This window comes from Phasianus colchicus, chromosome 1 (assembly GCF_987193195.1).
Source record: "Phasianus colchicus chromosome 1, bPhaCol1.hap1.1, whole genome shotgun sequence".
Lineage (NCBI taxonomy): Eukaryota > Metazoa > Chordata > Aves > Galliformes > Phasianidae > Phasianus > Phasianus colchicus.
Window position 1 is genome coordinate 27,928,527 of NC_143436.1, and position 12,875 is coordinate 27,941,401.

General features: G+C 35.4%; 1 protein-coding gene across 3 annotated transcripts in view; it reads left to right on the forward strand.

Annotated features, from left to right (window-relative positions):
* DOCK4 (dedicator of cytokinesis 4) overlaps positions 1–12,875 on the forward strand; it is a 238,527-nt gene that overhangs the window by 186,500 nt on the left and 39,152 nt on the right. For all 3 annotated transcript variants that reach the window (XM_090137617.1, XM_090137623.1, XM_090137630.1), the window contains exons 28-32: positions 3,677–3,752; positions 4,526–4,626; positions 5,227–5,285; positions 7,880–8,028; positions 9,577–9,662. In XM_090137617.1, coding sequence (XP_089993743.1) covers positions 3,677–3,752; positions 4,526–4,626; positions 5,227–5,285; positions 7,880–8,028; positions 9,577–9,662 — 471 coding nt within the window. The remainder of the gene's footprint in view (positions 1–3,676; positions 3,753–4,525; positions 4,627–5,226; positions 5,286–7,879; positions 8,029–9,576; positions 9,663–12,875) is intronic.

A 12,875-nucleotide genomic window follows, 5' to 3' on the forward strand; every position in this document is an offset into this window, starting at 1 on the left:
GTTCCTGTGACTTGCTGAGTAAGTCTGATATTTGTAACATACTGCACCTACATGTTATGTAACAAGGAATTAATTTTTCAGTTCCCTTGCTATTGAATAAGTTTTTGTTTAAGGATTTCTGTGTGATTAACTAACTGATGTGTATACTTAGAGCATTTTCTTGAATGGTAGAGATGCTAGATCTCCCAATTCTCACTTCAAATTCTGAGCATACCAAATGAAAGCATGACTATGATTATAGAAAAATCATTGATCTGTAGAGTAAGATTTACTCTAATGTATTGTTTATAATAAAATTACAAATGCGTCTGCTGACAGTTGGGCATATTGACTTTAAATAGAAAGTCCTTTTGGTTATCCAATTCAATGACAACTGGAAGACATTACTATTATTATTTAAAAATATTCAAACAGAATGCACAATAAAGGAATCATGACAACAAAGTAGCATTAGTTTCATCATTAAGGCTGCTTTGAAGAATCCTATTAGCTCCCGTGGTGTGGGAGTTTGAGACTCCTACGCTGAACAAAAATTCTTGCTTTAATGTAATACACAGTGTTACCAACAGCATTCCTGGTTGTATGTAATACAAACAATTGCTTTCAACTGAAGCTGTAAAAATTCTTCTGCACTGTACAGTCTGTCACAGAGTATATGTGCACATACGTGTACAGATACATTGGAAGGTGTATTCAAAGAAGTGAATCTCTGTTCATATTGTTAATTTATGAAATATGAAAGACAATTTATTCTTTTTGAACATCTCTGTGCTTTGAAAGATTTTTGAAAGTGAAGGATAAAATGGGAAGTCTGTGTTCTATATTTGCCCCATACCAGAATGGAAAAAGAAACCTTTTGTTTTCTACAATTGGCTGCCCAAACAAATTCAAGTTGTCACAGCACAGTCCAAGTACCAAACCAATTCTTGAACTTATAGGGACTGTTGTGGACTACTGAAAAATCTTACTATAGAAATAATTGGATGGAGAAGTCACTCTGACAAAAGTCACTCTGACAGACCTTGGGTTAGCATTCTGTGTATGAGCCCTGAATAATGTAATAGCTACAAGCCGATGTTTTCTCACGTAAAGCAGTGAACAAATTTGTGGCAGGAAGAAAGGAAAGTTTGTCTCAAGCTCAATGTTTTCTCAATAGATACTCCATTAGATTTTAAATAAATGTGTGCTATTTTGAAATTGTTGGCTGGGGAGCAACTTGGAATGTGAATATTGTACTGGAATCACTCAGCTGTTCATCTGTCCTCAGGTTGCTGTCCCTAATTTGTGCATTTTAAAAATTCTTTTCTTTATAGAATCTACTTTTTTTTGGGGGGGGGGAAGGGATGGGGGGAAGGGCAGGGGTGGGAGAGAGATGATCCATATGCTTTGCAAGTCACAGCAATGTTTTCTGTCCTTCCTGATTTTAGTAGCTCAAGTGGATTCAGTTTGTGGGTCAGAAACAATGCCATCATCGTTCTGTGCTGTTTGTTTGTTTAATCTACTACATATGCACTCTCACTCTACAGACGTACATTTTATCAACTAATCCATATGATATCTCTGGTTAACAAATAAAGCAAAGTGGAGCTATGTTGCCTATAGCAACAAACACTTGCAATGCAGTTATTCTGCTATCTCAGGAAAATTCTGAGAAAGTCTCCTAAAAATTACAGTTAAAATTTCTATCCTAATTATTTCTCTTATATATTTAAGCAGATTTTAGACACTTTAGTTAGTATTTAAGACTCTTTAGTTTCACCTGCCATGTGAATGTGGCAAGAAAGGATAGAAATACTTCTACCTACTATAAACTTGGCAATATGATTGTTTTTCTGGGGATATTTTGTTATTTTCTCACGTATACCATTTTTCGGAGATTACTTTGCACTGTGGGTTGAAATTGTATGTAGCAATAGTTCTGATGAACTGACCTGTTTACCAGAACATCTTCCTGAAATGCACAAACGCTTTTCACTTTGTGAAACACCTGGGATGTGAATTAAATCATGCACCATAACAAGAATGAGATGATTGTTTTTCTTACCATGCATTCATTCTTAGCTTTGATTATGTTAACATTTTGCTAACATTTCCCTTTGTCTTCCATGCTGCAACAGGAAGTGCTGTACAGTATAACTCCCTGTTGCTGTAAGAGTGGGATAAACTGTACAGATGAGCACTAAACGTGGAAGGCTAATTGGATAGAAAAGCTAAGATACAATGTACATGCTGAAAAAATAGCATGTAAGGAGATTACCTTTGAACAATATAACTAGACCGAGGGAAATCTGAGACTCAAGCTGTGGTCTACAGTCTGAGGCTCAATTTTTCCAGGTGTTCAGATACATCAAACGAGAATGTAAAGCATGACAGAGACAGTCATTTTAGAAGTTGAGAAATGGAAGTGAACGTTTGAGCTAGCGATAACCTAAATGATGTATAGCCATTTTATATTTATAAACTTGAAATCCGTCAAAAATGCCTGAAGAAAGATATGATTTATCTCCTAGATGGGTTGATTAATGTATAATTGCTCGCTGTTGTGGAGTTGAAAATATTACATCCTTAAGTATGTATATATATATATATATATATAGTTGTTACTATATTTAGTAAGAGACGTTTAGTCTTAGATTCATTGCAAAAAGTGAAAAATGAAGTACGGAGTGTGGAAAGGGAAACCAATTTTAACATTGTAACATGATACATGTTGATAAACATTCAAAGAACTATTGAATGTATTAACATTCAATAGATAGCAATTACATGAAATGTTGCAGATGTAGTCTTTTTTGCAAGAGGTCTTTAAACCGTTGGTTGTTGTGAGCTACATGAGTGAGACAGTGAAAAGATCGTTCACTGTTAATTTTTTTTCCTCTCCCATAAGCATCCACTTCCGACTGCTTTGAAAAAGATTGGCTTATATAGATTTTTGATTTCACTAAACAAGTCAATAGTCATGAGTGCAGCAGGTCAGCTTAAAGGTTCACTTATTGAAATCGAATATATCTAAGTAATCCTGAAGGATGATCTGATTCTGTGGATTCCCAAACATGTATCTTGGCAAATCTTGTTTGCTTGCTTGTAAAGAAGATTGTCATTGACATCTGGAGACAGCCGCCAGGAAAAGATTTTGGTTGCCCATATTTATCTAAGGGCAGTATAAATCAGGGAGATGTCAGTGTATGAACAATGTACAACCATTTGCAACAGTCAGAAAAGAGATCTTTCTGGCCGCGTTCATGCAATTTTGCATTTACCTATGGTCTTTAAAAAGACTTCTCCATAGGGTTTTCACTGTTGTACATGTGATAATTACTAGATATTTTATATTGAGAATCTCTGTGTATGTATTTTCAGGACCAAGAAACTTCAAAGGAAATTGCCCAAAGTCAATGTGATATCAGCATTATCTGCATAACAGAATTAATGATTTGTCTTTCTGATAAGTTTTATACTGTTCTGTATAGAACACCCATTCTTTTTCTTGATGTGCTGTTTTCTGTCAACAAATGCTGTTAGCAGTCAGGTATTTGTATATTTTTAAAATGCGGTATTTAATGTCACTCTGTATGGTAATGTCACCTATTTTTCATTGAAAAAAATTCTGGTTCTCAGTATTACTTATGAATTTCCACTTAATGAAAACTACTCTCTTTTATTCTTTTCTTTCCAGTGTGATCATCACTACAGTCTTGTACCTTTCAGATGCCCTTCGTAAAAACTTCTTAAATGAAAACTTTGATTACAAGGTAGAGTAAATATGTCAAACAAAAGATAGATATAGCACCTGCTGCTGCATCGTCCTGTGGCCTGGTTGTTATCAGATGGTCCAGCTTCTGAACACCCATAACTTTTACTATATCCGCAACTCCAGATGTTCAGAAATGAAATGTTTTCTTAAATACCAGACTGGCCTAAAAATTGGGAGTGTTGTGTTTAGTTTTGTCTTTTTTTTTTTTTAATTTCTTTTTATTTTTCATTTTGTTATTTTAGTCTCTGTAGTAGACTACTTACACAGTTGTTTTTTTTTTAATTCTATGTGGAAGTTTCAATATCTGGTTCTAAAAGCATGCTCACAAACACTTGTGTATTTACAATATGAGAACACGTCCTGGCTTTAGCTTTGTCCGGTGAGGCCTGCAGCTGTTATCTGGTGAGACTGGGAAATAAAATTATAAAGGAGAACAGGCCAGAAAATGAAAGTTCTGTCATGTGATAGCTTTTAAGTTGTCCAAACTTAGAAAGTAAACTTTTCTGATTCGCAGATGTAAAAAAATAACCATAAAAATCTGCAACTCTGCAACTTCTGCACTTAAGAGATGTAAAATATGTAAAATAGATTTATTTCTTCTGAGTATTTTGGTGCCGATGAAAAGTATACTTGTGTGCAATGAAATTCAGTTAAAAACAGTTTGAGTAATTTATTATTCAAGTGATGTCATTTGAAAATTTGAAACTTGGGTGGTCACAATATGGTAATACTGAGAAAATAAAGTAACCAAATGCCATCTGCTTATTGTAGATATGGGATTCCTACTTTTTTCTTGCTGTAATTTTTATAAACCAGTTATGTCTTCAACTGGAGATGTTCACACCTTCCAAGAAAAAAAAGGTTTTAGAAAAGTAAGTATTGCTTTCAAAATGTTAAATATGGGAGGTTGCAAAAAGTCCCACCAAAAATCACAGTAACAATACTCCTGAATGACAGTTAGTTCTGGCCCTTTGTATTTTGTATTTTGTATCTCACTACAAAAACCTTTGTATTGAGATGATAGCAGCCTTCATGGAAGTGCCTAAATTTATTCAGATGTGGGAGCAAATTATCCATGTTGTAGCAGTGCCGCCACAGATTTCCAGTTTCTGTGTTAGTTAATTCAGTCATTCAGTTGTTTCTTTAAGTTAGAGCAAAACTATTTATTCTGAGTGACCTACAGTGTATTGTTGTGAAAGTTAGATACTGCTTCATAGTTTCATTGCTGATATACAGCCTTGAGAAGTAAGAAGTACTTTGGACAATATTGTGAATGCACTGGATTTTAGGAATATAGTTTTAGCTGGATACAATGTGAGGAGCAAGAAGTTGGAAGAAATCATCACTTCTGAAGTATTTTTTTTATGAGCTACAAATGAGACATTTCATTTAACTATGTCACAGAATGCTATAGGAACTTGATTTTCTTAAATGATCTTTCACTGTTTTGCTTTATTTCTAATATATTCTAGATATGGTGACATGCGGGTAACAATGGGATGTGAAATCTTCAGCATGTGGCAGAATTTAGGTAAGGAGTTAAAAGACATTTTCAGTAGCTCAAAAAATAAAAAGCAAATATTATTACTTCAGTTATTAAATAGAGTTACCAGTAGTAGAGGAGTTGGGATTGCCCATACTGTGCTCACTTCGAGGTGAGTGCTCCTCAAGTTCTGTGTTCAGTTTTCAGTCCCTCACAACAAAAAAGGTGTCAAGGCTCTGTAGCATGTTCAGAGAAGGGCAAAAAAACTTGTGAAGATTCTGGAGCACCAGTTTTATGAGGAACAGCTGAGGGAACTGGGATTTTTCAATCTGTAGAAGAGGAGGCTCAGGGGAGAATGAAGGGGGGGTGTGTGGTGAGATGGGGATTGACCTTCTCCTGCTCCCTATCCTGTGTGATAGGGCTAGAGGGAAGAGCTGCAAGTTGCACCAGGAGAGGTTCAGGTTGGATATTAGGAAGAATTTCTTCTCCAAAAGAGTGGTTAGGCATTGGAACAGGTTGCCCAGGGAAGTAATGGAGTCACCATCCTCAGACGTGTTTATGGAAAGGGTAGATGTAGTGCTAAGGGACGTAGTTTAGTGGGGAAATATTGGTGGTAGGTGTACGGTTGGATTAGATGATCTTAGAGGTCTTTTCCACGTTTATGATTCTATGGTTATATGAAGCCTTGTTTCAAATGTCAGAAAACCCTAGTCATTTGTAGCTAAATCAATTGTAAGCATTGATACGGTATTGAACCTATCCCTGTTTCTTCAGAGAGAATTAGAAGAAACCTGTCAAAGAAAATTAGAAGAGAAAGTACTGCTCATTTTGGGCAGAATTTTTATGCCTGGAAGTATAATTATGCTCACAATTTTAGTTCTGTTGCCAAACAGTTTAAGTAACATGCATATTTCTTAATTCTGAAACTCTCTTGAGATGCTGCATTTGCATCAAATCTTCCCCAAAGTCCTAGCTCCACTAAACCATAAAGGCATAAACAAATCAGGAACTGATACATAAATGACACATTGGACAACAAGAGAAAAATATATTCTTAGATATAAACTTAGAAGCATTTTTATATTTATAAGCAGTAACTGTGAAAATTGCTTGAAAGTGTAAGCCTCAGGGAAATGCAATTAAATGTTTGGGAAGAGTATCAAAACCAATTAGAAGCTTTGAATACCACGCTTGTCATGTTTATATTTCAATTATTCATTAGTTTCATTCATTAAAGGGCTCGTGAAAGAGATGAAGGTCATTGGTTACTGAGATCTATCATCTCATTTCCATAAATCTTTTCCCTGACAAGATATGTAGTCGTAATAGAACTAGACTTTCTGCTCAGCCTGTACTAGGAAGAGAAGTATTGAAAGTGAGATACGTTTGCTTATTTGTGTTGTTAACATTTGTTATGTAGCATATTTTACTAATTTAAAATATTTACTATTTATTACTCTTAACTATTCACTCTAAGGCATCTGTACTCTAGCTTATTTGAATGCATGATAGATACTTATAAATTGGTTTATCAGGAACCCACTCATGGATCTCATGCTTGGATAAAACCTCAGTGTGCATCATTTCCTTCCTCACATTGTTTTCTACTGAACAGAAACCTGCCAATTTCTATATTAGAAGGAGGGAGTCATGATGTCTTTCAGCAGGGGGCAAGGACTGTTGTGGACACCATGAAGTTCATCTGATAATTTGTCTAATTAAATCATGCAGGCAGGATATTTCATATAATTGCTGTTACGGTAGTCAACATTACACAGTTCTTTTGTCAGTAAGATTCATCATAAGTCTTGGTCTTTTTGTGGTCACCTTGATTTCATATGGATAAGCATCCTAGGATTACTCCAACAGAGGAGTGTAGTTTTCCTTTGCAGAATACCAAATAGTGTCAGACTGGTGTGACCGGCCACTGGTGTAGCCCTGCTATGGAAATGAATTTCTATCTAGGACAGCTAGTATATTGACATTTATAATTCTCCTATTATGAAGATCAAGTCTTAAGCCTGGAGAACTGAAACAAAATGGTCAGTTTTTAGTGTATGCCATTCCTAGTTTTCGCGACAAGAAAGTTTTGCAGTCTCTGCTGAATTAATTGAAGGTATTTTAACACCGATTTTTAAAGGAGTTGTTCTGGGAACTGCTGAGTCACATTTTCCCTTTGCTGCAGTCACAACATACACTTCCATTTCTTTACTCACTAACTAACTAAAAATAGATAAAATCAAAGTAGTTATGTCTATTTGATGAACATGTAATATCAAATAGTTAACCATTTTATGAACACAAATGCAGAACACAGAAACCAAACCATTCCTGGGATAAAAGTGAAATGCCCAGAGTTCTTTGTCTTTGTTCTCCTTCTGGAAGTCTGACTTGGGATAACAGTAACCCACTATCACATTTGACCTCAGTATTGCATAATAAAATCTGGCTAGCCTTGTATTCTTCTGTTGTCTGCAGCTTTTCCCTTCACATTTTGCATTTAAGAAATAAGCCATGCTTTGAAACACTAGGTAAAAATCTGAAGACATTTGGAGTTGTATTTTTTAATTTTTAGATAATGTTTGTATTGTTCATTAGCTCATAATTCACATGATTCAAGTTCATGTTCATTTTCATTTTAGGGGAACACAAGCTTCACTTTATTCCAGCATTGATTGGCCCCTTCCTGGAAGTGACTTTGATCCCTCAACCAGACCTGAGGAATGTAATGATTCCCATTTTCCATGACATGATGGACTGGGAGCAAAGGCGAAGTGGCAACTTTAAGCAAGTATGAAACTGTCTATAAAAGAGGACTGGAATTTAAGAGCGCTGGTCCAAACAATTGGTGGTTGAGTCCAGAGAGGATGGCCATAGTGTTGTTACTTCTGTTGGAGAGAGATTACTGGGATTTTTTTCCTTTTGATTTTGTGCAGGGTTAGTAAGATTCTGCAATGAATTCACTTCTGCCTTCATGTTAGTGATGTAAGAGGAAGGATAAAATCTATGGCTTGCCAAAGTGAAGAACGGCACTTCTTTTCAACAAGGCTGATTTTGTTGTGGTGTTTTTTTGTCTCTAATTTACAGTAGCAGATAAGATTCACGTAGCTTCCTTTTGGGTTAGTATGAAAAAAGATCAGATGGTCTTTAAGGAATGTTATTCTGTAAGGATCCAAGTTTTCTTGCTGCTTGAACACCTTTATAACGGGCTAGGAAGGAAAGACTAAGTGTGCCATCTGCTCCTACAGCTCCCACTCACTTCTTTCAGACTGCCTCAAACTATTTCTCAGTGCCCTCCTTCATGCTGCATCAAATGAAGGAAAGCAGAAGTATTTGAATTAATCTCAAGCAATCATAATGCTTAGGGTAAGAGCTGTATCAGAAAGACAAAACTATTAAGAATGGAGGAGTGCATGTGATGTAAGTAGGTAGCTTTTCACTATCAATATATAAGCTTATTATTAAGATAACAATTGAAGAGTTTTTTTAAGGAGTGAAAGTGAAAAAATCCACTTGTTCTACCTCTTTGTTTTCTGCTTGGGTTTAAACGTAAATTGTAGTAGATTTATTATCTAATAAAATATCTTGACAACAGCTTGGTTTCTCCCTTAGATTTGTGGTTGCTAATATATTACAGCTAAAAATGAGATTTGAAATATTAGCCTGCATTGTAGCTTCATCTCTCTCTCTATTTTTTATAATCAGTACATTTGAAAATATGTGTTGAAGTAATTAGCCACCTGAGATGTTCTTTAAGCTTCTTTGATAGTTAATATGTAAAACCAGCAAGCTGAATTTCTAGCCAAATACATTGGCAGGTAAGAAAGGTTGGGAAAGTAAGTCTGAGCCTCAAAACGTTCTGAACCATGCAGGCATTTATAAAAATTAGTCTGTAGAGAGTGTGATACAGGTTAGAAATGATGAAATTTTTATTGAAGTCTAAGAGCATGGCTTGTGCTTACAACCCACAGTGAGAATTCAGGCAATTTATTTGGGCTGTGTGCTTTTTGTCTGACTCCATAAATAGATAGCTGCCTTAGCAGCAGCAAATGCTACTCAGCCTGTAGTTTTAAAGTCACGTTGCTCAATTTAAATTAGTTCCCTCCCTCCAGGAAAAAAAAAAAAAAAAAAATCACCAAAAAAAAAAAAAAAAGAGAAAAACCCAAAACCTTGGGAATAACAGCTTCAAAGACATGAAGTGACTTATCAGATTTACATGATTGACCAGTAATTTTGAAATATACATTTAGCAAAGTCCCATACATTAAAAAAATAATCTACTATTAAAATCATCATTAAAGGGAAGAGAAGCTGTTTACACCACACTTATATGTTGCAGGTGGAAGCAAAATTGATTGACAAACTGGACAGCCTCATGTCGGAAGGTAAAGGTGACGAAACGTACCGAGAGCTCTTCAACAGTATGTGAGTAATGTGTTTATTTTACAGTGGTTCATTCAGTTCCATTAGCTGTATTAGATGCTAATATCAGTATAGGAAAGTAATGCTTAGAACAGTTGTGAATCTTTTTTTGCTGAAAATATGAGGAATAAAAACATTTTATAGTGGTGGATGTCATCTGTAAAGTCTGGCTGTACTTCTTGTATAAAGCTATAATTGGGAAAGGCTAAATCTGTTATATCACAGAACATTCTCTGACTTCTAGTTTTAAATTCCGAAAAACAAGAAATGTTTCATAATTGCACAGAGTGCAGGTAGTGCACAAATGGGACATTTTGAAAATTAGGCATGAGAATTCAACAAAATGGTGTTTAATTGATTTTTTTTTTATTGCCAGGGATTTGTAACTATCTGTGTAATTTCACTTGTTGATTTCTTGATTGATGTATAGAATTTTATTTATTTTAATAATATTATTTTTTATTTTCTTCCACAACTTCTTGTTAAACATTTAATATATTTTAATAAACAATGTGCCACTGAAATCCAATAGCTAAATCTATCGTGCTGAAGTTCCTAAGGTTCCCCACTGAAGTTATCCCACTGATTGAAATAAATGATTGTCACAGAGTGAAAAATAACTAACTGAACTCTGTCTTCTTTGCTGTTTCTTAGAACTCTATTCTCCCTAAGTGGAAGATTTCACTCATTTCTGGTGTGTTATAATAGGAGATGTGTTATTCCTCTTCAAGATTCCAAGCTGTGCATTCTTTAATGCTGTTAAGCACACAATATTTTTGTTTATGTGGCTTCTTAACCATTCTTCTTCATTAAATATTAAATTTTACCTCTGTTGTCATTGCTTAAATTACAACATTCAGATCTGTGAATACGAAACCCAGGTTTGTTGTTAGTCTAATGCATATAATGATTGTGAATTGCAAACATAATAATCTGCAATGCTGATGAGTTGAAAAAATATAGAATTTCTAAATATCATTTCAAAAGCAAAAGTGGGTAGAGAGACTGGATGAGTGATGATAAACAACAGCACAATATGCTAAAGCAGACATTTCTTGTAATTATTCATTGATCTTTCATAGTCTGAGTAAAGATAATAACAGGTAAGAATGTTTCAGTATGTATTGACAGTATTCTAACTTTAAAATAAGTCATTAAGGGAGAGTCTCTAGTTATAGAATTAAGTCTAAATACATCCTCTTGCAAAATACATCAGGGAATCTGAAATAACTCTTAACTCTGTAAGAATTCATATTAGTATGAAATACAGTTTTTAATTTCTTTTATATTTTTGAATTACATTTAAACTGAGGGAAGTTAAACAAGATATGGTGAAAAACTGGGAGAGCATTTTTTTTTTTTTTAGGTCTAAATGCTGAAGATGTAGTAATCTAAATTGCAAAATGTCTCACAGCATCAGTATATTTGTTTCGGTTCTGGTTCAACTGAATTATAACAAGACTTTTTGGCTCATTTCAAAGTATCTGCTCAAGTTCATTTCCAGTTCAAGAAAACTGAAAATACTTATTTATCATTAGTTTTTCAGTTGGGTTAGATTAGAGTCCATACATTAACACCTCTCAAGAGGAGAGCTTAGAGAGGGTATTAATCTAAAATGGAGGATGACAGTGTTCCAAGGTAGGTGAAGGAAAATGATTAAAACCAGAAAGTTTAGGGAATGTATGGAGTCAGTTACCGTAAGACTTCTCCTCTTTTTTTCTTTCCTTCCATGGGTAATTTAATCTAAGCAGTATTAGACTGTCTTCACACAGTCTGCATGAAAACAGACTTGTTTAGACGTAAGTGACAGGGCTGTGGTATGTACACAGAAAATGTGAAACAGTATTTTAGGTCTAAGATCCGCAGTGATTATGTAGTCTTTAACAAAAACAAGTGCTGCAGACCTGATCAGTCTGAAGATGTGGCTGGGTTGGTTTTGATAGGTACAGTTGGGAGCCAAGAAGATGCACACACCTAGTTTGGATACACTGTAGTAACCACAGTGGGTGTGACACATTCTGTTTTTGTCCAGCTTTTTGTTTATTTTGTCTGAATCAGAAAACAAATTTAAATCTCTCAACTCCCACGTTAACTTCCCCCCCCCCCCCCCCCCCCCCACTTCTTTTCTTTGAATGTCTTCTGTTTTCAGAGACAAATTATAAGCAACTCTGGACATCTCTAAAATGCTGCATGCTTGCAATTCACTGCTTATATTGGAATTATCTTTATCAAATGAAAACACACAGTGAAAGTGGGAGGAAGATGGCTGCTGTTTATGTCTTTCTAGTGACTTGAACATGACCACACAGGGATTAGCTCATGATGCAGTAGAGGGCATCACTATGCTGAGGAGAATAACTCAGATATAAAACAATGTCCCTTTGCCATTGTTCCTGCTCTTCCAGTATGGTTGGACTAGATGATCTTAGAGATCTTTTCCGATCTTAATCTTAATAGTTCTGTGATTCTATTAAGAATGTGAAAGTGATGAACATTTTACTATCAAGAGAAACCAGATGTTGCTGTCTAGTGTAATCGTGGTAAGGAAGGTGTCCTGATCCACTTTTGCATTGTAACCCTGAAAAGGAGCTCCTGAATTAACTAGCGCAAAGAATCCTACAATTTTATTAAATGAGAGCAAAACTTTTGGAAGCCAAAGGGTTTACCTGAGTAACTCTTTTGTTCTGAATCTAATCTGGTAGATGCTGAGAGTTTATCACATCAATAACTATATTTCAGTTTGGCCTAACACAAGCCATTTCAGATGTGGAAGGTAGGTGGCTGCATTATTGAAACACAAAGCCTGGGACAACAGGCTCCATTGTTGGTTGAGCTTCTCTGTGAAGTAGTTGCAACTAAGATTCAAGTGAATCTGGCACTTTATACCTATCTCTGTTAGATCTTGGGTGATTTCACTAGACATAAAGCTGTTGTATAAAAAGTGTTGACTGCTCTCTCTCCCATGCTGTCTTCAGTCTTCTCCATTTCTTCCTCTGGCTGTGTAACTGAATTCAGCCCTGCCTGTTCCATGAGAATCTGGACTGAGTCTTTTAGTTCACCTTGAGCATTCTGTGGTTTGGGAAGCTCCTCTCCCATTTCTGAACTACAGCAAAGTTTGACTTTGACTTGTCTGAGTAAACGAGGATGTCTCTGACTAAATTGAGGTATCTGAAGAACTTTGTACTCCAAGATGGAGATCTTGGTAACTGAATGTAA